The sequence below is a fragment of the Pseudophryne corroboree genome, chromosome 2, assembly GCF_028390025.1.
Source record: "Pseudophryne corroboree isolate aPseCor3 chromosome 2, aPseCor3.hap2, whole genome shotgun sequence".
NCBI classification, from domain to species: Eukaryota; Metazoa; Chordata; class Amphibia; order Anura; family Myobatrachidae; genus Pseudophryne; species Pseudophryne corroboree.
In genome coordinates, this window is record NC_086445.1 from 1038286897 (window position 1) to 1038312291 (window position 25395).

At 48.6% G+C, this 25395-nt stretch overlaps 1 protein-coding gene across 2 annotated transcripts in view; it reads right to left on the bottom strand.

The window, feature by feature from the left end:
• Window positions 1-25395, bottom strand: part of GRAMD1C (GRAM domain containing 1C) — a 302062-nt gene that overhangs the window by 41584 nt on the left and 235083 nt on the right. For both annotated transcript variants that reach the window (XM_063956793.1, XM_063956794.1), the window contains 2 exons: window positions 7023-7141; window positions 6072-6186 (listed from right to left, as the gene is read on the bottom strand). In XM_063956793.1, the coding sequence (XP_063812863.1) occupies window positions 6072-6186; window positions 7023-7141 (234 nt within the window). The remainder of the gene's footprint in view (window positions 1-6071; window positions 6187-7022; window positions 7142-25395) is intronic.

Below are 25395 nucleotides of genomic sequence, written 5' to 3' on the forward strand. Positions count from 1 at the left end.
GATCCTCGCACCACGCAACATATTTTCGCCAAATGCGGTGATAATGTTGCGCGGTTACTTCCTTCCTTGCTTTAATCAAAGTAGGAATGACTTCTTCCGGCATGCCTTTTTCCTTTAGGATCCGGCGTTCAACCGCCATGCCGTCAAACGCAGCCGCGGTAAGTCTTGAAACAGACAGGGACCCTGCTGAAGCAAGTCCCTTCTCAGAGGTAAAGGCCACGGATCTTCCGTGATCATCTCTTGAAGTTCCGGGTACCAAGTCCTTCTTGGCCAATCCGGAACCACTAGTATCGTTCTTACGCCTCTTTGCCGTATAATTCTCAATACTTTTGGTATGAGAGGCAGAGGAGGAAACACATACACCGACTGGTACACCCAAGGCGTTACCAGCGCGTCCACAGCTATTGCCTGCGGATCTCTTGACCTGGCGCAATACCTGTCCAGTTTTTTGTTGAGGCGAGACGCCATCATGTCCACCATTGGTCTTTCCCAACGGGTTACCAGCATGTGGAAAACTTCTGGATGAAGTCCCCACTCTCCCGGGTGAAGGTCGTGTCTGCTGAGGAAGTCTGCTTCCCAGTTGTCCACTCCCGGGATGAACACTGCTGACAGTGCTATCACATGATTCTCTGCCCAGCGAAGAATCCTTGCAGCTTCTGCCATTGCACTCCTGCTTCTTGTGCCGCCCTGTCTGTTCACATGGGCGACTGCCGTGATGTTGTCCGACTGGATCAACACCGGTTTTCCTTGAAGCAGAGGTTCTGCCTGGCTTAGAGCATTGTAGATTGCTCTTAGTTCCAGAATGTTTATGTGAAGAGACGTTTCCAGGCTCGACCACACGCCCTGGAAGTTTCTTCCTTGTGTGACTGCTCCCCAGCCTCTCAGGCTGGCGTCCGTGGTCACCAGGATCCAATCCTGTATGCCGAATCTGCGGCCCTCCAATAGATGAGCACTCTGCAACCACCACAGAAGAGATACCCTTGTCCTTGGAGACAGGGTTATCCGCTGGTGCATCTGAAGATGCGACCCTGACCATTTGTCCAACAGATCCCTCTGGAAAATTCTTGCGTGGAATCTGCCGAATGGAATTGCTTCGTAAGAAGCCACCATTTTTCCCAGGACTCTTGTGCATTGATGTACAGACACCTTTCCTGGTTTTAGGAGGTTCCTGACAAGCTCGGATAACTCCTTGGCTTTTTCCTCCGGGAGAAAAACCTTTTTCTGAACCGTGTCCAGAATCATCCCTAGGAACAGCAGACGTGTTGTCGGAATTAACTGGGATTTTGGAATATTCAGAATCCACCCGTGCTGTTTTAGCACTTCTTGAGACAGTGCTAATCCCATCTCTAGCTGTTCTCTGGACCTTGCCCTTATTAGGAGATCGTCCAAGTATGGGATAATTTATACGCCTTTTCTTCGAAGAAGAATCATCATCTCGGCCATTACCTTGGTAAAGACCCGAGGTGCCGTGGACAATCCGAACGGCAGCGTCTGAAACTGATAGTGACAGTTCTGTACGACGAACCTGAGGTACCCCTGGTGTGAGGGGTAAATTGGAACGTGGAGATACGCATCCTTGATGTCCAAGGATACCATAAAGTCCCCTTCTTCCAGGTTCGCTATCACTGCTCTGAGTGACTCCATCTTGAACTTGAACTTCTATGTACAGGTTCAAGGATTTCAGATTTAGAATAGGTCTTACCGAGCCATCCGGCTTCGGTACCACAAATAGAGTGGAATAATACCCCTTTCCTTGTTGTAAAAAGGGGTACCTTGACTATCACCTGCTGAGAGTACAGCTTGTGAATGGCTTCCAAGACCGTCACCCTGTCGGAGGGGGACGTTGGTAAAGCAGACTTCAGGAAACGGCGAGGTGGATCCGTCTCTAGTTCCAACCTGTACCCCTGAGATATTATCTGCAGGATCCAGGGATCTACCTGCGAGTGAGCCCACTGCGCGCTGAAATTCTTGAGACGACCCCCCACCGCCCCCGAGTCCGCTTGAGAAGCCCCAGCGTCATGCTGAGGCTTTTGTAGAAGCGGGGGAGGGCTTCTGTTCCTGGGAAGGAGCTGCCTGTTGCTGTCTCTTCCCCCTTCCTCTGCCTCGTGGCAGATATGAATATCCCTTTGCTCTCTTGTTTTTAAAGGAACGAAAGGGCTGCGGTTGAAAAGTCGGTGTCTTTTTCTGTTGGGGAGTGACTTGAGGTAAAAAGGTGGATTTCCCGGCTGTAGCCGTGGCCACCAAATCCGATAGACCGACACCAAATAACTCCTCCCCTTTATACGGCAAAACTTCCATATGCCGTTTTGAGTCCGCATCGCCTGACCACTGTCGCGTCCATAAACTTCTTCTGGCCGAAATGGACATAGCACTTACCCGTGATGCCAGTGTGCAGATATCCCTCTGTGCATCACGCATATAAAGAAATGCATCCTTTATTTGCTCTAAAGACAGTAAAACATTGTCCCTATCCAGGGTATCAATATTTTCAATCAGGGACTCTGACCAAGCTACCCCAGCACTGCACATCCAGGCTGTCGCTATAGCTGGTCGTAGTATAACACCTGTATGTGTGTATATACTTTTTTGGATATTTTCCATCCTCCTATCTGCTGGATCTTTAAGTGCGGCCGTCTCAGGAGAGGGTAACGCCACTTGTTTTGATAAGCGTGTGAGCGCCTTGTCCACCCTAGGAGGTGTTTCCCAGCGCGCCCTAACCTCTGGCGGGAAAGGGTATAAAGCCAATAACTTCTTTGAAATTAGCATTTTTTTATCGGGGGCAACCCACGCTTCATCACACACCTCATTTAATTCATCTGATTCAGGAAAAACTATAGGTAGTTTTTTCACACCCCACATGATACCCTGTTTTGTGGTACCTGTAGTATCAGCAATATGTAACGCCTCCTTCATTGCCAAAATCATATAACGTGTGGCCCTACTAGAAAATACGGTTGATTCGTCACCGTCGCCACTGGAATCAGTGCCTGTGTCTGGGTCTGTGTCGACCGACTGAGGCAAAGGGCGTTTTACAGCCCCTGACGGTGTTTGAGGCGCCTGGACAGGCACTAATTGATTGTCCGGCCGTCTCATGTCGTCAAACGACTGCTTTAGCGTGTTGACACTATCCCGTAATTCCATAAATAAAGGCATCCATTCTGGTGTCGACCCCTAGGAGGTGACATCCCCATATTTGGCAATTGCTCCGCCTCCACACCAATATCGTCCTCATACATGTCGACACACACAGCAGACACACAGGGAATGCTCTTAACGAAGACAGGACCCCACTAGCCCTTTGGGGAGACAGAGGGAGAGTTTGCCAGCACACACCAAAAGCGCTATATATGACAGGGATAGCCTTATAATAAGTGCTCCCTGTATAGCTGCTTTAATAATATAGTTTTGCCACCATTTTGCCCCCCCTCTCTTGTTTTACCCTGTTTCTGTAGTGCAGTGCAGGGGAGAGCCTGGGAGCCTTCCTGACCAGCGGAGCTGTGTGAGGAAAATGGCGCTGTGTGCTGAGGAGATAGGCCCCGCCCCTTTTTCGGCGGGCTCGTCTCCCGCTCTTTAGTGGATTCTGGCAGGGGTTAAATATCTCCATATAGCCCCCGGAGGCTATATGTGAGGTATTTTTAGCCAAAAAAGGTTTTCATTTGCCTCCCAGGGCGCCCCCCTCCCAGCGCCCTGCACCCTCAGTGACTGCCGTGTGAAGTGTGCTGAGAGGAAAATGGCGCACAGCTGCAGTGCTGTGCGCTACCTTAAGAAGACTGAGGAGTCTTCTGCCGCCGATTCTGGACCTCTTCTCGTTTCAGCATCTGCAAGGGGGCCGGCGGCGAGGCTCCGGTGACCATCCAGGCTGTACCTGTGATCGTCCCTCTGGAGCTAATGTCCAGTAGCCAAGAAGCCAATCCATCCTGCACGCAGGTGAGTTCACTTCTTCTCCCCTAAGTCCCTCGTTGCAGTGATCCTGTTGCCAGCAGGACTCACTGTAAAATAAAAAACCTAAGCTAAACTTTTCTAAGCAGCTCTTTAGGAGAGCCACCTAGATTGCACCCTTCTCGGCCGGGCACAAAAATCTAACGGAGGCTTGGAGGAGGGTCATAGGGGGAGGAGCCAGTACACACCACCTGATCGTAAAGCTTTACTTTTTGTGCCCTGTCTCCTGCGGAGCCGCTATTCCCCATGGTCCTTTCAGGAACCCCAGCATCCACTAGGACGATATAGAGATATATATATATATATATATATATATATATATATCTGTTTAGGGGTGGCAGTTGATGTGGCTCCCCTATTTGAATAATGGACTGCTGTGCAACTGCCACTGCAAGGAAGTCAGAGCATTGTGTCCTCCCCCCTCTGCAACTTGGTATCGCCAGCACCATACATTCTTTATAGCCCCGGCTGGGTGGGCAGTCTTAACTTTTCTCTGTGAGGGGGGAATGATCTCACCCTTTTTTGCCCCTCTGTGGGTGGAATTTTGAAAAATGCCTTCTCAGTGAATGCCTACGTCACAAAAGCAAACTACTGTCCAAAGTTCAAGTTCCTAGTCCTTACGATTCAAGAAATTTTTTGATGAGTCATATCAGTTGATGGTATTTGCCTTATTTTTATATATAATCACCGATATTTACTTACTGTACATATTGTATAATGTACCATGCTGATCTAGGAGAGGAATCCTGTTATTACAGCAAATGACTGAAGCTTGGTTGCTCTGATTTATGATTTTTTTGCCAACTATTAGTAATGCACTAAAACTGAAGTAAACATTTACATCTATCAGTCTAATGGGATCAAAAAGAGCAGAACAATTTATAGCAAAGGCTGACAGGAGGGATGCAGCAATATCCAGGGTCTTTACATAGTAACAATTAGAAAAGCAGAGAACACCTACAAAATAAATCCAGCACCCAGGAGATCAACACCACAACACCCAGGAGCCAGTCTCCCAGAAACCCAACAACCACAAGCACAGCACCTCAACACCTGGGAGCCTGTCTCCCAAGAGCCCAGCAAATGTCCCCCCGACAACCAGGAACCCAGCACCCCCCATATTCCACCCTCAAACCCCTAACATCCAGAAGTCCATCACCTTGTCACCCAGAAACCCAGCAAACAGGAGCACAGCACCCCAACACCCAGGAGCCAGTCTCCCAGAGGCCAAACAACCAGGAGCACAGCACCTCAACACCTAGGAGCCAGTCTGCCAGAAAACCCAACAACCAGGAGCACAGCACCCCAACACCTAGGAGCCCGTCTCCCAAGAGCCCAGCAACTGCTCCCCTGCCCCCCCCCCCCGCCAACAAGGAACCCAGCACACCCCATATACCACCCTCTACCCCTTAACACCCAGGAGCCCAGCAACCAGAAGTCCAGCACCCCGACACCCAGGGGCTTGTCTCACAGGAGTCCAACAACCAGCAGAACAAGCACCCAAATACCCAGTAGCTGTCTCCTAGGAGCCCATCTCCCAGAAACCCAACAACCAGGAGCCCAACACCCTGCCTCCCAGGAGCCCAGTACCCCAACACCTACGAGTCCAACAACCAGTAGCCCAGCACCCCGACACCCAGGAGCTGGTTTCCCAAGAGCCCTAAAACCAAGAGACCAGCACTCATACCCAGGAGCCTGTCTCCCAGGAGCCCAGCACCCTGCCTCCCAGGAGCCCAGTACCCCAACACCTACGAGTCCAACAACCAGTAGCCCAGCACCCCGACACCCAGGAGCTGGTTTCCCAAGAGCCCTAAAACCAAGAGACCAGCACTCATACCCAGGAGCCTGTCTCCCAGGAGCCCAGCACCCCGACACAAGGAGCCTGTGTACCAGAAGCCTCTCTCCTAGGAACACAGTACCCAGGAGCTCAACGACCAGGAACACAGCACCCCAACACCCAGGAGCCTGTCTCCCAGAAGCCCAACCATCAGAAGCCCAGCACTGTCTACCAGGAGCCCAAACACCAAGAGTCCAACAACCAGGAGACCAGGACCTTGACTCTCAGGAAATTGACTCCCAGCACCCTGACTCACAACCACCTAACCCAGTAACCCGGCAACCTGCTCACGCACCATTTGCAGGAGATTCAAAGAATCCGTCTCAGTCTGGGAAATGACATCTCGGGTGATGGAACTTCCCCTGGGGGTCTTCTCCCCCAGTTCCTCACTCCCGGACTTGCTTGGAGCCCTACAGGACAGAACACTGTGTGAGACTGACTCCGATGACAGGACAATAGCATCTGCCCTAAATAAGGAATAGTAATTATGGCTGTGTGATACATAAAGGCGGTGTCACTATAAGAAGCTCGGGTTGGAGATGATCCAATGGGCTGCACAGTACAAAGTCAGGGTGATAGGAGCCACTTTACAGTGCACACAATCTACAGACAGGGAGATAGCAATATTATCTTCATATGATTTTCTAACACATTGTAAACGGTAATCTCCTTGTGAGTGTGAGATACTGAGACAGGGATCACCCAGGACATGCTCAGTGCAGTACTAACGGGGCAATCTGTCTTCCACCATGTTTATGGACACTCTAAACCTAAACATTTCATTTTAATGTCATTAAATCTAAGAACATGTCCCTACAGATGTCATGTGTACATTCTCTGCAATGCGAGTCTCTGCTGATCAGTACCAAAGTATGAGAATGCCCCCCCAGTACATCAGGTCCTCAGGGGCCTTAGTGTGGCCCTTAAACTTCCCAATAGATTGAGAAGGCCCAATGGGAACTGCAGTTACTCTGATGTCACATATGGTCATCCAATCAGATGTTACACTTCTCAGAGGAACAAATAACCTAAACCATTCCTCTTGCAGTAGTTACTTGTACATCATTCTGTCAGCTGTATTAGGGGGTGAGAATACGGTGAGCTGTCTGGACCCCGTAAGAGTCACAATGCTAGGCTAACGAATGATACGACATGTAATACTCAATAATTACCACGTGCCAGGGCTTATCCTCACTTATCAAGTAGGGGTGAGATACAATTCATACAAATGGGAGAGTGCTCTTACCTGGCGGGCACAACGTCCTCTGGTGGCATGGCTAGGCTTTCCATTTCCTCATTATTCAGGCCCAGCTCGGTGCCATAGCTCTGCTGAACCAGCTGCCAGAACTCCTTCTTGCTCAGACTCTGTGGACAGAGCAACAAAACAATGGTTATATAAATATATATCTGCAGAACACATTACACAGAGCCACCATACAAGTGCTGAGTGTGACGGAGCCAGAGACTGTATGTGGGGGGTTACATTATTCAGGTGCATCCATAGCAGGTCATGTTTCCTGCACTCCGCTAGCAACCAATCAGATCTTCTACAAAGTGATACACGATAAGCATAATCTGTTTGGTTGCTATGGGAAACATCTCCATATGTATGAACCCGCTCTTTAGTAAATATTAGAGATGAGCGGGTTCGGTTTCTCTGAATCCGAACCCGCCCGAACTTCATGTTTTTTTTCACGGGTCCGAGCGACTCGGATCTTCCCGCCTTGCTCGGTTAACCCGAGCGCGCCCGAACGTCATCATGACGCTGTCGGATTCTCGCGAGGCTCGGATTCTATCGCGAGACTCGGATTCTATATAAGGAGCCGCGCGTCGCCGCCATTTTCACACGTGCATTGAGATTGATAGGGAGAGGACGTGGCTGGCGTCCTCTCCATTTAGATTAGGGTTGAGAGAGAGAGAGAGAGATTGACCTGAGGCTGTGATACTGTAGAAGAGAGTGCAGAGTTTAGTGACTGACGACCACAGTGACCACCAGACAGTGCAGTTGTTTGTTTTATTTAATATATCCGTTCTCTGCCTGAAAAAAACGATACACACAGTGACTCAGTCACATACCATATCTGTGTGCACTGCTCAGCCCAGTGTGCTGCATCAATGTATATATATATCTGACTGTGCTCAGCTCACACAGCTTATAATTGTGGGGGAGACTGGGGAGCACTGCAGTGCCAGTTATAGGTTATAGCAGGAGCCAGGAGTACATAATATTATATTAAAATTAAACAGTGCACACTTTTGCTGCAGGAGTGCCACTGCCAGTGTGACTAGTGACCAGTGACCTGACCACCAGTATATATAATATTAGTAGTATACTATCTCTTTATCAACCAGTCTATATTAGCAGCAGACACAGTACAGTGCGGTAGTTCACGGCTGTGGCTACCTCTGTGTCGGCACTCGGCAGCCCGTCCATAATTGTATATACCACCTAACCGTGGTTTTTTTTTTTCTTTCTTTATACATACATACTAGTTACGAGTATACTATCTCTTTATCAACCAGTCTATATATTAGCAGCAGACACAGTACAGTGCGGTAGTTCACGGCTGTGGCTACCTCTGTGTCGGCACTCGGCAGCCCGTCCATAATTGTATATACCACCTAACCGTGGTTTTTTTTTTTCTTTCTTTATACATACATACTAGTTACGAGTATACTATCTCTTTATCAACCAGTCTATATATTAGCAGCAGACACAGTACAGTGCGGTAGTTCACGGCTGTGGCTACCTCTGTGTCGGCACTCGGCAGGCAGTCCGTCCATAATTGTATACCACCTAACCGTGGTTTTTTTTTCTTTCTTCTTTATACATACATAGTTACATAGACATCTCTTTATCAACCAGTCTATATTAGCAGCAGACACAGTACAGTACGGTAGTTCACGGCTGTGGCTACCTCTGTGTCTGCACTCGGCAGGCAGTCCATAATTGTATACTAGTATCCATCTCCATTGTTTACCTGAGGTGCCTTTTAGTTGTGCCTATTAAAATATGGAGAACAAAAATGTTGAGGTTCCAAAATTAGGGAAAGATCAAGATCCACTTCCACCTCGTGCTGAAGCTGCTGCCACTAGTCATGGCCGAGACGATGAAATGCCAGCAACGTCGTCTGCCAAGGCCGATGCCCAATGTCATAGTACAGAGCATGTCAAATCCAAAACACCAAATATCAGAAAAAAAAGGACTCCAAAACCTAAAATAAAATTGTCGGAGGAGAAGCGTAAACTTGCCAATATGCCATTTACGACACGGAGTGGCAAGGAACGGCTGAGGCCCTGGCCTATGTTCATGGCTAGTGGTTCAGCTTCACATGAGGATGGAAGCACTCAGCCTCTCGCTAGAAAAATGAAAAGACTCAAGCTGGCAAAAGCAGCACAGCAAAGAACTGTGCATTCTTCGAAATCCCAAATCCACAAGGAGAGTCCAATTGTGTCGGTTGCGATGCCTGACCTTCCCAACACTGGACGTGAAGAGCACGCGCCTTCCACCATTTGCACGCCCCCTGCAAGTGCTGGAAGGAGCACCCGCAGTCCAGTTCCTGATAGTCAGATTGAAGATGTCAGTGTTGAAGTACACCAGGATGAGGAGGATATGGGTGTTGCTGGCGCTGGGGAGGAAATTGACCAGGAGGATTCTGATGGTGAGGTGGTTTGTTTAAGTCAGGCACCCGGGGAGACACCTGTTGTCCGTGGGAGGAATATGGCCGTTGACATGCCAGGTGAAAATACCAAAAAAATCAGCTCTTCGGTGTGGAGGTATTTCACCAGAAATGCGGACAACAGGTGTCAAGCCGTGTGTTCCCTTTGTCAAGCTGTAATAAGTAGGGGTAAGGACGTTAACCACCTCGGAACATCCTCCCTTATACGTCACCTGCAGCGCATTCATAAGTCAGTGACAAGTTCAAAAACTTTGGGTGACAGCGGAAGCAGTCCACTGACCAGTAAATCCCTTCCTCTTGTAACCAAGCTCACGCAAACCACCCCACCAACTCCCTCAGTGTCAATTTCCTCCTTCCCCAGGAATGCCAATAGTCCTGCAGGCCATGTCACTGGCAATTCTGACGAGTCCTCTCCTGCCTGGGATTCCTCCGATGCATCCTTGCGTGTAACGCCTACTGCTGCTGGCGCTGCTGTTGTTGCCGCTGGGAGTCGATGGTCATCCCAGAGGGGAAGTCGTAAGCCCACTTGTACTACTTCCAGTAAGCAATTGACTGTTCAACAGTCCTTTGCGAGGAAGATGAAATATCACAGCAGTCATCCTACTGCAAAGCGGATAACTGAGGCCTTGGCATCCTGGGTGGTGAGAAACGTGGTTCCGGTATCCATCATTACTGCAGAGCCAACTAGAGACTTGTTGGAGGTACTGTGTCCCCGGTACCAAATACCATCTAGGTTCCATTTCTCTAGGCAGGCGATACCGAAAATGTACACAGACCTCAGAAAAAGAGTCACCAGTGTCCTAAAAAATGCAGCTGTACCCAATGTCCACTTAACCACGGACATGTGGACAAGTGGAGCAGGGCAGGGTCAGGACTATATGACTGTGACAGCCCACTGGGTAGATGTATGGACTCCCGCCGCAAGAACAGCAGCGGCGGCACCAGTAGCAGCATCTCGCAAACGCCAACTCTTTCCTAGGCAGGCTACGCTTTGTATCACCGGTTTCCAGAATACGCACACAGCTGAAAACCTCTTACGGCAACTGAGGAAGATCATCGCGGAATGGCTTACCCCAATTGGACTCTCCTGTGGATTTGTGGCATCGGACAACGCCAGCAATATTGTGTGTGCATTAAATATGGGCAAATTCCAGCACGTCCCATGTTTTGCACATACCTTGAATTTGGTGGTGCAGAATTTTTTTAAAAACGACAGGGGCGTGCAAGAGATGCTGTCGGTGGCCAGAAGAATTGCGGGACACTTTCGGCGTACAGGCACCACGTACAGAAGACTGGAGCACCACCAAAAACTACTGAACCTGCCCTGCCATCATCTGAAGCAAGAAGTGGTAACGAGGTGGAATTCAACCCTCTATATGCTTCAGAGGTTGGAGGAGCAGCAAAAGGCCATTCAAGCCTATACAATTGAGCACGATATAGTAGGTGGAATGCACCTGTCTCAAGCGCAGTGGAGAATGATTTCAACGTTGTGCAAGGTTCTGATGCCCTTTGAACTTGCCACACGTGAAGTCAGTTCAGACACTGCCAGCCTGAGTCAGGTCATTCCCCTCATCAGGCTTTTGCAGAAGAAGCTGGAGACATTGAAGGAGGAGCTAACACGGAGCGATTCCGCTAGGCATGTGGGACTTGTGGATGGAGCCCTTAATTCGCTTAACAAGGATTCACGGGTGGTCAATCTGTTGAAATCAGAGCACTACATTTTGGCCACCGTGCTCGATCCTAGATTTAAAGCCTACCTTGGATCTCTCTTTCCGGCAGACACAAGTCTGCTGAGGTTGAAAGACCTGCTGGTGACAAAATTGTCAAGTCAAGCGGAACGCGACCTGTCAACATCTCCTCCTTCACATTCTCCCGCAACTGGGGGTGCGAGGAAAAGGCTCAGAATTCCGAGCCCACCCGCTGGCGGTGATGCAGGGCAGTCTGGAGCGACTGCTGATGCTGACATCTGGTCCGGACTGAAGGACCTGACAACGATTACGGACATGTCGTCTACTGTCACTGCATATGATTCTCTCAACATTGATAGAATGGTGGAGGATTATATGAGTGACCGCATCCAAGTAGGCACGTCACACAGTCCGTACTTATACTGGCAGGAAAAAGAGGCAATTTGGAGGCCCTTGCACAAACTGGCTTTATTCTACCTAAGTTGCCCTCCCACAAGTGTGTACTCCGAAAGAGTGTTTAGTGCCGCCGCTCACCTTGTCAGCAATCGGCGTACGAGGTTACATCCAGAAAATGTGGAGAAGATGATGTTCATTAAAATGAATTATAATCAATTCCTCCGCGGAGACATTGACCAGCAGCAATTGCCTCCACAAAGTACACAGGGAGCTGAGATGGTGGATTCCAGTGGGGACGAATTGATAATCTGTGAGGAGGGGGATGTACACGGTGATATATCGGAGGGTGATGATGAGGTGGACATCTTGCCTCTGTAGAGCCAGTTTGTGCAAGGAGAGATTAATTGCTTCTTTTTTGGGGGGGGTCCAAACCAACCCGTCATATCAGTCACAGTCGTGTGGCAGACCCTGTCACTGAAATGATGGGTTGGTTAAAGTGTGCATGTCCTGTTTTGTTTATACAACATAAGGGTGGGTGGGAGGGCCCAAGGACAATTCCATCTTGCACCTCTTTTTTCTTTTCTTTTTCTTTGCATCATGTGCTGATTGGGGAGGGTTTTTTGGAAGGGACATCCTGCGTGACACTGCAGTGCCACTCCTAAATGGGCCCGGTGTTTGTGTCGGCCACTAGGGTCGCTAATCTTACTCACACAGTCAGCTACCTCATTGCGCCTCTTTTTTTCTTTGCGTCATGTGCTGTTTGGGGAGGGTTTTTTGGAAGGGACATCCTGCGTGACACTGCAGTGCCACTCCTAGATGGGCCCGGTGTTTGTGTCGGCCACTAGGGTCGCTAATCTTACTCACACAGCTACCTCATTGCGCCTCTTTTTTTCTTTGCGTCATGTGCTGTTTGGGGAGGGTTTTTTGGAAGGGACATCCTGCGTGACACTGCAGTGCCACTCCTAGATGGGCCCGGTGTTTGTGTCGGCCACTAGGGTCGCTTATCTTACTCACACAGCGACCTCGGTGCAAATTTTAGGACTAAAAATAATATTGTGAGGTGTGAGGTATTCAGAATAGACTGAAAATGAGTGTAAATTATGGTTTTTGAGGTTAATAATACTTTGGGATCAAAATGACCCCCAAATTCTATGATTTAAGCTGTTTTTTAGTGTTTTTTGAAAAAAACACCCGAATCCAAAACACACCCGAATCCGACAAAAAAAATTCGGTGAGGTTTTGCCAAAACGCGTTCGAACCCAAAACACGGCCGCGGAACCGAACCCAAAACCAAAACACAAAACCCGAAAAATTTCAGGCGCTCATCTCTAGTAAATATACCCCTATATAAAACATAGAATTGCGGACTCCATTATATACATGTATAAAGGGAAATTTCAGCTATATCTTATCCCAAGGTTTGCAGAGACAGGGCGGATAGATGATGTTATACAGAACCATCTTGTGTATCGGAGAAACACTACAGAACTATTTAGGAGGTAGAAATATTAAGGAGTCTTAAAACATTTTTTTAGATGCCATTTGCCATTGTAGCCTCTACTGTTTCCCATATCTGCACCTTGGGACCCATCAGCATTAAGTAACCCAGGTTCCAGACTGGCAGTAAAGAGACAGCATTCACTTTCCCTTTGCAATTCACGGAGTCTGGCTCTTATCAGTCACTGTACCTGCAAGAAAAGCTTCATAAGTTTCCCCAATAAGAAAATATATTCATTGGGGAAAACAACTAGGGTGTAAATCCTCAAGGAAGGATCCAAGGCATCAATCCAAATGTGTACAAAGGTCACTCGCCGGACTCCATAGAGAAATAGTGGCGTTTAAGTCACATCCAAAAGACATCAGGTCAAAGAAGGTCAAAGGTCGACCCTCAGCGTGGCCTTTCGTTAGGAGCTGGTGGAATGCTGCACCCCAGTTGCTGACTTTTGCACTAGTGTGTGCGCTAACCACCTGGATTTATATAGATATAAACTGGAAGGTAATCTTCATGAAAAACGTTATTTAATGGCATCTAACAAACACAAGATGAACATTCAGAACTTTGTAGCTGGTGTACGCGATTATGTCTCATCTCACCTTTCCTTGAAGCGAAAAGGTTAAAACAACAGGTGGCTAAGAAAGAACAGTGTAGAGAATAAACTATCATCTCTCTTTACACAGAAACCTATTGAGTGGTTGTTCTTCGGATCCTGCCATAATTCTGTGTGTATCTGGATCATGTGTCAACAGCAGAAGAATGGAAGAGGTGAAATCCCTCTTGTTCCGAGTCTCCTTCCCTGTTAGAGCTCCCTGTTCCCATGGCGAGACTTTATAGAGGTACGTGAAGCATCACACTCAGCAGGTGGCAGATATACAGTATACTCATGCAGAATGGGATTACAGGTGTTCATTTACTTTCTATAATAACATATCAGGTGTCCGTTCCCAGGCGTAATGAGCCGACTCAATGTACATGGCACGCGTGTGGCCCCTCAGCCCATCCTGCACCATACACTCTACACAGCTGTCCCCACAGTAAGCAGAAGATATGACCTATTATACAGAGTTATTGGGGTCCGTGGACAAGTTTCTGGGAACTGACTTCATCACCTGAGGTCCCGTAACTTTCCTGGGTGACACGATCTCAGGGTTATTCTTTGATGAAATACAAATGCTAATTCCATTGTAAATAATAACTAATACTAGTTTATGTGATAAAGAAAAACTTTAATGTGAATTTGGAATAATTTGTATTGAGCAATGGGTGTGTAGCACCGGAACACGTTTATGGAACCTAGGGGAGCGGCTGCCCCAAAAGGTTTGATAATCACTGCTTAGAGCGGGATGCAGTCAAGATCCCGTCTGACGGAATCCCGGCGGTCAAAATACCGACACCAGGATCCCGACCGGCACAATCCTTAGAGCATAATAAACCCAATCACTTCATCTGTAACATAACGAGATTCCAAACAGGGCCAATCCTCCCATCAGGAGTTAGTCCCTGGCTTGGTGTCACGGACCCCCGCATCAATGGCCGGGCAGGTGGGCTTTAATGTAAATGTAATAAGTATAATCAGGGATCAATGGGTGTGTCTCAGGTCTATCACACAGAGCTGCCACATACTGTAATTACTGTCCGGGCACCGGGTAATAAATGGTCAGCCAGTGGTAATACGGTATGTATTTTGGATTAATCAGACGATTCCTGTGCAAGGTAATTGTCAGGGGTCCCCTTATACATGACTTATAATGGGCTCATTCCAGACAGCAGCATCCTATATGTGACCTATATTCAATGAGACAGCATGGCTCATAATATTGCACAAGAGTCCAACCATCACTTAATGTCATCTAACGCGTTACATTATTAAGTCTGATCACAGAGAGCTTAGCGTATACAATGTATATGCCGAGAACCAGCTTTGTTAGATGACATCAGAATACCGAAACCCTTTTCTGCTCGTTTGCCATTGGTTCTAGACTTGCAGGAGCCATGCCCTGTCACGCAGTACTTCATAGAGTCAGGCCAATATTGGGCAGGGCGGAAGCGGTTCTGATACCACCGCTGCACAGTGGGTTAGAGCAGAGCGTGGTACTGCCAGTCACATAAATAGTCCCTCCTTACGTGGATCCTTCTGCTGGGCGCTAAGAGATCCATTGAAGGGTTCCGGGAGCGGACAGGGGGTTCTCCTCCAACCACTACTCTCAATTTGGACAGGAATACTCACTAACTGCTTAAACCGAATAATTAGCTTTAATGATTTCAGCGTTGGTTTGATGGCAGACCCTGGCACTGTGACGTGGGAGTGCAGCCTGGCAGACAGGGCAGGATGATTAGTATCAATATGTAGTTCTAGAGGGGACACCATGCCCCCAAGCTGCCAACACTGGTCTCTCATCAGGGCACACTGGACACCCTGTCAGGGCGGTATCCGGACTATAGCTCTACAATAAAAGGGTCTACAGTCAATAGGTCTACCACTAATGGTAGACATGCATTAGTTCGACATGTTCAAAAGGTCAACATGATAATGGTCGACACACAGAAGGTAGACAATTTTCTCTTACGTCCTAGAGGATGCTGGGGTCCATATTAGTACCATGGGGTATAGACGGGTCCACCAGGAGATATTGGCACTTTAAGAGTTTAATATTGTGGGCTGGCTCCTCCCTCTATGCCCCTCCTACCAGACTCGGTTTAGAAAATGTGCCCGGAGGAGCCGGTCACAGCTAGGGGAGCTCTACTGAGTTCTCTTAGAAAAAGTTTTTTTCTTTGTTTTCAGAGTTGGATATTTTACAGGGAGGCTGCTGGCCACAGCCTCCCTGCAGCGAGGGACTGAGGGGGGGGGGGGGGGGGGTTGGAGCAGTGTCCGCCCTGTGGGGTCTTGAGCCACTGACTCCGCTGACTGGACATTGAGCTCCAGAGGGGACAGATCGTGCCCCGCCACAGGGGAATGTTCACCCCGGCAGCATGCCGCCACCCCCTCACAGAGCTGAAGTGTGGCGAGTTAGTCACTGTCCCCCCTTAGAAGCGGGGGGTCAGTGTGAAAAGGGCGGCTTAAGGGTGGGAGCGCGGTTTTAACCGCGCTACGGGAAGGCTCATCGGTACTGCGGTGCGGCACTGTGAGGGCCGCCCTGAGCCAGCACAAAACCCTACACTGACCACATCAAGCCTGTCAGGGTCCGCGGATCTCAGCCAGCACAACATTCCTCAGGGCAGTATAATCTTCAAGAGCGGGAAGACAGCGCCACTGAAGGGGCGGAGCTTCTCCTCAGAGTGGACCCAGCAGCGTTCAGCGCCATTTTTCCTGCCTGCAATCACTGCCAGTGGATATCCAGGTCCCTACAGAGCAACTCCAGCTATCTGTACGGTACCAGAGGGTTGTAGAAGGGGGATGGGGGGGGGGGGGGGGGGAGGCTGTATACAGGCTGTGTCTCCTATTAAGGAACTCAGTCAGCGCGGGTCAGGGTCTCCCTATACCTCTAAAAGCGCTGTGTGTGGGTTGGCTCCAATCTCTGTGTCTCTCTGCCATTCTTGGGGGGAAACTCTGTCTACCCAATACCCTGTGTGTTTGTGGGGTGTTTGGTGTGTGTGACATGTCTAGGGACACTTTTTCATATGCTGCAGAGGATTTATCTTCCCAGGAAGACTCCATACCATGTAATCAAGATTGCACTGTTGTAGCGCAGATCCCAGCTAGAGAGCCAGAATGGTTAGCCTCTCTGAGGGGAACTATTTCTCAGATTTCTGATAGGGTTGCTAGGACTGAGCATGCCACTCAGGTCCTACAATCCTCTATGGTTGTTTGGTCTGATACTGCTTCCTCGGGGTCCCCTGCGGTACATTCTCACAAACGTGCACTTGCAATGCTTACGCAGGATGATACGGACACAGATTCTGACGCTGCAGACGGGGATGTGTCAAGGGGGACGGCATCACTGGCTAAGGGGGTGCAGTCGATGATTGAAGCTGTACGGGATGTGTTACACATTACTGACACAGCTCCTGAGCAGGTGGAGGAGGCCTTTTTCACCGACAGTAAAAAGCCCCCCCTTACCTTCCCGGAGTCCAAAGAATTGAATGCTAGCTTTGAAAAATCCGGAAAAGAAATTCCAGATCCCTAAGAGGGTCTTAGGAAAAAGTGGGAGTCTCCGCCGATAGTTGACGCCTCTGTCTCCAGGCTGTCCAAACAGGTGGTTTTACCAGTCCCTGGATCTACCGCGTTGAAAGAACCGGCAGATCGCAAGGTGGATGCTACGGGTAAATCCATTTACACGGCTTCAGGGGCTATACTGCAGCCTACTATAAAATAAATATAGTTTGCTGCGCTGTGAAAGAAAAGCTGCTCAGGTTGTTAGGTAATTGTTAGAATTTGTTAGGCCGAGCGCTTGTGTGTGCGCAGGTGCCGCCAGCACCTGTAATACCGGAAGTAAACATCCGAACTTCCGGTTTCGACGGACGGAGCAGCGGCCACAGTGCGGCCAGGAAGAGGAGGACGTGAGCTACGGCATAACAGGCAGGAAAAGCCATCCTGCCCATCAACCTAATTGCTGCCACAGACACCAGAACCTCCAGCCACACTTGTACAGGAAAAATAGGGTAAGTCAGGGATAGACATACCGCAACAGTCTGTGCCCTCTCATTCAAGTGTCCAAAAGCTCCAAAATCATTCCCAAAGGAGCTGTAAACATTGCACTTTCCCCTCTTCCCCTATTTTTATTTTATTTATTTTTTTATTATTTAATTTTTAATTTTTTTCGTTTGTGTTTTTTTATTTTTTACAGTCAATTTCATAATTTTACAGAACACCACACACCTGCACACACAAGCGCTCGGCCTAACAAATTCTAACAATTACTGCAGCCTACTATAGCCTGTGCTTGGATTGCAAAAGCTATTGCCAGGTGGTCAATCACTCTGCAGGAGGAATCGACTACGATGGATAAAGGCGACGTTGATTTATTTTTACGCCATATTCAGGATTCTGCAGGATTCCTGGTAGATTCCATGAAGGACCTGGGTTCCATGGCTGCGGGGATCTCCTCCATGTCCGTCTCGGCTCGCAGGGGTCTCTAGCTGCGCCAATGGTCTGCGGACGCGGAATCCAGGAGGAGCGTGGAGGGCCTACCCTATAAAGGTCAGGCTCTCTTTGGGGAGACACTGGATGCGCAGATTGCCACGGCTACCGCGGGTAAGTATCCTTTTTTTCCCTCAACTACACCGGCTACGAAGAAGCCTTTTACACCGGCCACGTCACATCCCTTTCGGACCGCGAGGTCTAGAAAGAACAAGTCTTCAAACACCTTCTTCAGAGGTGGTCATGCTAAAGGAAAGACGCCTGCTCCCGCGGGCTCCCAAACCCAGAAACCAGCTTCTGATACCCAAAAGTCCTCCGCATGATGGTGGACAGCTAGGCCTGGAGGAAGGTTAGGTAGGGGCAAGACTCCAGCATTTCAGCCACGTCTGGGTGTCATCTGGCCTGGACCCTTGGGTACAGGATATAGTGTCCAGGCGGTACAGGCTGGAGTTTCAAGATCTCCCACCTCACCGTTTCTTCAAATCAGGCCTGCCAGCTCTGCCGGCAGATAGAACAATTCTTCTGGAGGCTATCCGAAAATTGGTGGTATCTAAGGTTATTGTTCCAGTTCCACCACATCAGTGGAACAAGGGTTACTATTCGAACCTTTTTGTGGTATCAAAGCTGGATGGTTCGGTACGGCCAATTCTGAACTTAAAATCTTTGAACCCTTATCTCAAGGAGTTCAAATTCAAGATGGAGTCTCTGAGAGCTGTCATCTCAGGACTGATGGAGGGGGGAGTTCCTGGTGTCCCTAGACATCAAGGATGCGTACCTCCACATTCCCATCTGGTCGCCGCATCAGGCATATCTCAGGTTTGCACTGTTAGAAGATCACTACCAGTTTCAGGTGCTGCCGTTTGGCCTCTCCACGGCACCGAGGGTCTTCACCAAAGTGATGGCGGAGATGATGGTTCTTCTCCGCAAGCAAGGGGTCAGAGCCGGCCCTAGGCATAGGCAAACTAGGCAATTGCCTAGGGCATCTGGTATGCCTAGGGGCACAAGCAGCTTCTGCTGATTAAAATGATATGCGGCATGCCTATATTCTGTGTGTAGCATTTCGTATGCAGATACAGCCACAGTCGCGCACAGTATATAGGCATGCCGCATATCATTTTAATCAGCAGAAGCTGCTTGTGCATCCTAGCCACACAGCAATGCAAATAAGATGCATTTTCATAAAAAAAAGGCACCGACATTAGCAGAGCTGCCAGCTGACTCACGCCAGGAACTATATGTGTCATTATGTGTATAAGGGCATTAATAATGTGTAACATATGTGTAAGGGGCACTATGTGTGTCATTATGTGTATAAGGGCACTAATAATGTGCGGCATATGTGTAAGGGACATTATGTGTGTCATTATGTGTATAAGGGCATTAACAATGTGTGGCATATGTGTAAGGGAAATTATGTGTATAAAGCTATTAATAAGGGTTTGCATAATGTGTAAGGCGCATTATGTTTATAAGGACATTAATAATGTGTGTCATATGTGTAAGGGGCATTACTGTGTGGTATTATGTGTATAAATGCATTACCAATGTGTGGCATTATGTGTATAACGTGCTCTACTGTGTGGCATAACGTATAGAAAGGGCACTACTGTGTGGTCTAATGTGAATAAAGAGCAATATGGTGTGGTGTAATGTGAATAAGGAGCAATTCAGTATGATGTTATGTGAATGAGGAGCACTACTGTGAGGAGTAACGTATATAAGATAAAAGTGGTGCTACTGTGTGATGTAACGTGAATTTGGGACACTATCGCATTATTAATTGTGAATAAAGTTGCACTACTGTGAGGCAGAAGTTGAATTGGGGGTACTATTGTGTGGCCATACCCCCAAAAGGACTGCTATGGGTGGGGGGTGATGGGAAAGGGGTGCAGAGTCAGAGGCGGAACAAGCAGTGGTGCTAGGGGGCACCAGCCAAAATCTTGCCTAGGGCATCATATTGGCTAGGGCCGGCTCTGCAAGGGGTGAACATAATTCCATATCTGGACGATCTCCTGATCAAGGCGTCGTCCAGGGAGAAGTTGTTAAGATCCATTGCCCTCACGATACAACTGCTCAGAGAGCACGGTTGGATCCTGAATCTTCCAAAGTCTCATCTGAAGCCAACAAGGAGGCTGTCTTTCCTGGGGATGATCCTCCACACAGAGGTGCAGAAGGTTTTTCTACTGGTGGAGAAAGCATTGGTGATTCAAACAATGGTCCGGGATGTCTTGAAGCCTTCCCGGGTATCGGTTCATCAGTGTATCCACCTTCTGGGGAAGATGGTTGCCTCCTACGAGGCTCTGCAGTACGGAAAGTTTCATGCTCGATCCTTTCAACTGGATCTCTTGTACCAGTGGTCGGGATCTCACCTACACATGCACCAGAGGATACGTCTGTCACCGAAAGCCAAGATTTCGCTCCTCTGGTGGCTACAACTACCACACCTTCTAGAAGGCCGAAGGTTTGGAGTTCAAGACTGGATCCTTCTGTCCACAGATGCAAGTCTAAGAGGTTGGGGAGCAGTCGCTCAGGGGGAAACCTTCCAAGGAAGGTGGTTGAATCAAGAATCCCTTCTCCCAATAAACATCCTGGAGCTAAGAGCCATGTACAACAGTCTTCTGCAGGCAGCACACCTTCTACAGGATCAGGCTGTTCAGGTGCAGTCGGACAACGTGACCACGGTGGCCTACATAAACCGACAAGGCGGAACGAAGAGCAGGGCTGCCATGTCAGAGGTGACGTGAAATCCTCCTCTGGGCAGAAAGACATGCGGTGGCGATGTCAGCAATCTTCATTCTGGGAGTAGAATACTGGGAAGCAGACTAACTCAGCCGCCACGATCTCCATCCGGGAGAGTGGGGCCTCCACCCGGAGGTGTTCGAGGAGATAACCGATTGGTGGGGGGGTTCCTCACATAGACATGATGGCCTTCCGCCTCAACAAGAAGCTGGGGAGGTACTGTTCCAGGTCAAGAGACCCGCAGGCAGTGGCGGTGGACACACTGGTAACACCGTGGGTGTTCAAGTCACTGTATGTGTTCCCTCCACTTCCTCTGATACCAAGGGTTCTTCAGCTGATAAGAAGAACAAAGGTTCTGGCAATCCTCATTGCTCCGGACTGGCCAAGGAGGGCTTAGTACGCGTATCTGCTGGATCTTCTGTTAGAGGATCCAAGGCCCTTACCTCTTCGGGAGGATCTGCTACTGCAGGGGCCGTTCGCTTATCAAGACTTACCACGTTTGATGGCATGGTGGTTGAACGCCAGATCTTAGCTCGGAAAGGTATCCTGAGTGAGGTTATTCCTACTCTGATACAGGCTAGGAAGGGGGTAACATCTAAACATTACCATCGTATTTGGAAAAAAATATGATTCTTGGTGTGAATCCAAGACATTTCCTGCGGTGGAGTTTCAATTTGGATGTTTTCTCCTTATCCTGCAAGCAGGAGTGGATATGGGCCTGAGATTGGGCTCCATCAAGGTCCAAATCTCTGCTTTGTCCATCTTCTTCCAAAAACAAATTGGCTGTCCTCCCTGAGGTTCAGACCTTTTTTGAAAGGGGTTCTGCACATCCAGCCTCCCTTTGTGGCGCCAGCGGCACCCTGGGATCTGGACGTGGTGCTGCAGTTCCTGCAATCTGCTTGGTTTGAGCCTCTGCTGGAGGCTGACATCAAGTTTCTCACGTGGAAGGCGGTCACTTTGTTGGCCTTAGCTTCTGCACGACGCGTTTCGGAATTGGGGGCTTTATCTTGTAAGAGTCCCTATCTGATCTTCCATGAAGATAGGGCGGAACTTAGGACTAGTCCACAGTTCCTGCCTAAGGTTGTTTCAGCTTTCCATATCAACCAACCTATTGTGGTGCCAGTGGCTACTGACTCCTCAATTGCTTCAAAGGCCTTGGATGTTGTGAGGGCTTTGAAGATTTATGTGAAGAGGACAGCTCGTCATTGAAAGACTGACTCCTTGTTTGTCCTCTATGATCCCAAGAAAATTGGGTGTCCTGCTTCTAAGCAGTCGATTTCACGCTGGATCAGGTTCACCATCCAGCATGCATATTCTACAGCAGGATTGCAGTGTCCAAAGTCTGTAAAGGCCCGCTCTACACGTAAAGTGGGCTCTTCCTGGGTGGCTGCATGGGGTGTCTCGGCTGTACAACTTTGCCGAGCTGCTACTTGGTCTGGATCGAACACGTTTGCCAGGTTTTACAAGTTCGATACTTTGGCCTCTGATGACCTCAAGTTTGGTCAAGCAGTCTTGCGGGAACCTCCGCGCTCTCCCTCCCGTTCTGGGAGCTTTGGTACATCCCCATGGTACTAATATGGACCCCAGCATCCTCTAGGACGTAAGAGAAAATAGGATTTTAATTACCTACCGGTAAATCCTTTTCTCGTAGTCCGTAGAGGATGCTGGGCGCCCGCCCAGCGCTGCGTTTACCTGCATTGGTTTTATAGCTTCTGATACCCCAAAGTCCTCCGCATGATGGTGGACAGCTAGGCCTGGAGGAAGGTTAGGTAGGGGCAAGACTCCAGCATTTCACTGCCTGGTTCCTAGGTAAGTACTGCCTGGTTCCTAGGTAAGTTCTGCGTTATTTACTGTTTCAGCTGTTGCCGAGTTGTTCCGGCATGTTACCCGGATTTGCATGTTGTGTGAGCTGATATAAATCTCACCACTATCTGTGTAATTCCTTCTCTCGAAGTATGTTGTCTCCTCGGGCACAGTTTCTAGACTGAGTCCGGTAGGAGGGGCATTGAGGGAGGAGCCAGCCCACACTATTAAACTCTTAAAGTGCCAATGGCTCCTGGTGGACCCGTCTATACCCCATGTTACTAATATGGACCCCAGCATCCTCTACGGACTACGAGAAAAGGATTTACCGGTAGGTAATTAAAATCCTATTTTTTTTTATTTATTTTTTTTATTTTTTTTTTTTAGCTTTTTCATACTTTACCATCCATGTGGAGTATGATTGGGAATAGAAACCTGTGCCGAGCGAGGCACCTTGCCCGAAGCGAGGGGACGCAATACACTAATGGGGCTTGTTTGTGGCAGAAAAGTGAAACAACACCCCAAAAAAAACGGTGTCTACCCATTTTTTGTGTCGGCCTAATGCATGTCTATTATTAGTGGTAGACCTAGTGACCCCTTTAGTGTAGATCTAATAATGCACACCTGTCAGGGCATATCCCAGAGCCAATGCTGGATTTATACTGGCTGGAGCCATCAGGATGGATAGAGAGCAGCATACGGCTTTACGTGACTGACAAGGAGGGAACTGAGGGCACCTTCAGGGTGATGACATGGAGTGCAGGATTGGGAGTGGCTGGAGGGTAGAGATCACGGAGCAGCGCAGGTACAGACTTCTGGTTATTGTATATACACGGCAGCCTGCGCTGTCACACCTTGTATAGGGCACCGGGGTCACAGCATTACACAGAGATAATATACAGGAGTTAGAGTCACAGACCTGCTTTGTACTCTTGCTGGATGACTGTCAGAGGGGAATTATTGCAGAAGTGAGGGTCTCTATATACACGGCACCAGGGGCAAACTGGGTGGGGGTCTCCCCTCACCCGTTACCTGTAGTACCCTGCTATCAGTGGGCTTGATTCCGGTATTGTGCACAGTAAAGATTGGTCGGAGTGTCCAGGATTCCTCCCCATCTGACAGTTCCAACTGAGCTGGTAATTGCCCCCTGTTAGCTACTCTGACGAACGTGCACTTTATTCATGTTGATTGAATATACTTTTATATTTTTATTTTTATTTATTTTTTATGGTTGTTGTTGTGGATTGTGTACTATATGTGATTAAAAAATTGTACTTCACTATGTACATATCCTTTCTCCATTTCTATGTTTAATGTGTCGGCTGGAGAAAAGTTTGCAATATAGCCTGCATTCGAGGACTGGCTTCCCCAGAATCCTTCTGCGCCGGTTAAGTTGATTTTCAATTATTGGTGTAGTATTTGGTTGTGCAAAAGGTGGAGGAAACCTTTTTTTCCGGAAAATCAATTATACGGGCTGCAATTTGCGCACCTGCACAGCTTCAAACGGGTGCTGAAAACTCACCTGTTCATCCAAGTGTCCTCGTCCCCCACATGACTACTGTACTGTATGTCACCACTAGTTCATCCCACCTCCAGCTACAGCCACCTACCTCTCTCCCTTCCTGCCCTCAGGTCCCCAAACACAAGCTCATGCCTCGTGTTTGTCTCCCCCTTCCCCATAGATTGTAAGCTCTCCCATGTTTATGGCTGCAGTTTGTGTCACCGGAGGGAAGACAGAGACCTATGATTAGAGGATCAGAGGGAGCGCAGAGAGTGTGACATGCAGGGGAGGGGTGGCAGACCATTTACTGTGTAGTAAAATATGGAGAACCTGCTGTGGAACTGCAAATACCAGCATGGCTGCTCTGTACTGTAATCCAGTCTAACAACCCACAATATGCTAGATGTGCAGGCGGCAATAACAGACAGTACAGCCTGATTGTTGCTACAGTGTCCAACTAACTCAAACAAAAGTTACAAATTAACCTTTACTTCACCAAACGGGGCCTACACACTGGGCAGTGTTTTCAACCATCGAGATTATCGGCCAACGATATTATTGATGGTCGATTTTACCTATACACTGGACGATATCGATGATGGTCAATTTGGACAATATGAGAGTACATACTCTATCGTCCAAATTAGCATGGATCAACAAAATCTTTCAAGATATCGCCCAGTGTGTAGGCCCCTAAAGAGCGGGAGGTTTGTGCTGTGTAAAGGCCCATACACATTAAACGAGACCCACCAACGCCGATGTTGGCAGCGACGGGGACTCGGCACCGTGCCGGCACGGGAAGGGAGTGATGGTGTGTACACACTAGATGAGATTGTAAAAGATCTTGCCCAGAACGGCCATTCTGAGCGATATCTTTTATTTTCTCGTCTAGTGTGTATGGGCCTTAAAGCACACTGGGCCCAGCAGCACATGGGGAAACCAATGGCGATTATTTGCCCCATGCACATTTGTACAGATCGGAGGTTGGCCCACCGCCATCCGTACGCATGCTTTCATGGCTGGTTTCCCCCTAATATTTGTATCATTTGTTTTCTGCCCTTGAATATGGCACAGATGTGCTTTGCTCTTTGCATTGGACAGAGACTAACTGCATAGGTGTGTACCCAGTATTACTCTGCTGAAGTCTGGGACAACAAAATAAACACCACTATCCAAATAATGGGGGTCATTCCGACCCGTTCGCACGCAGCGGCTCTTCGCTGCAGTGCAAACGGGT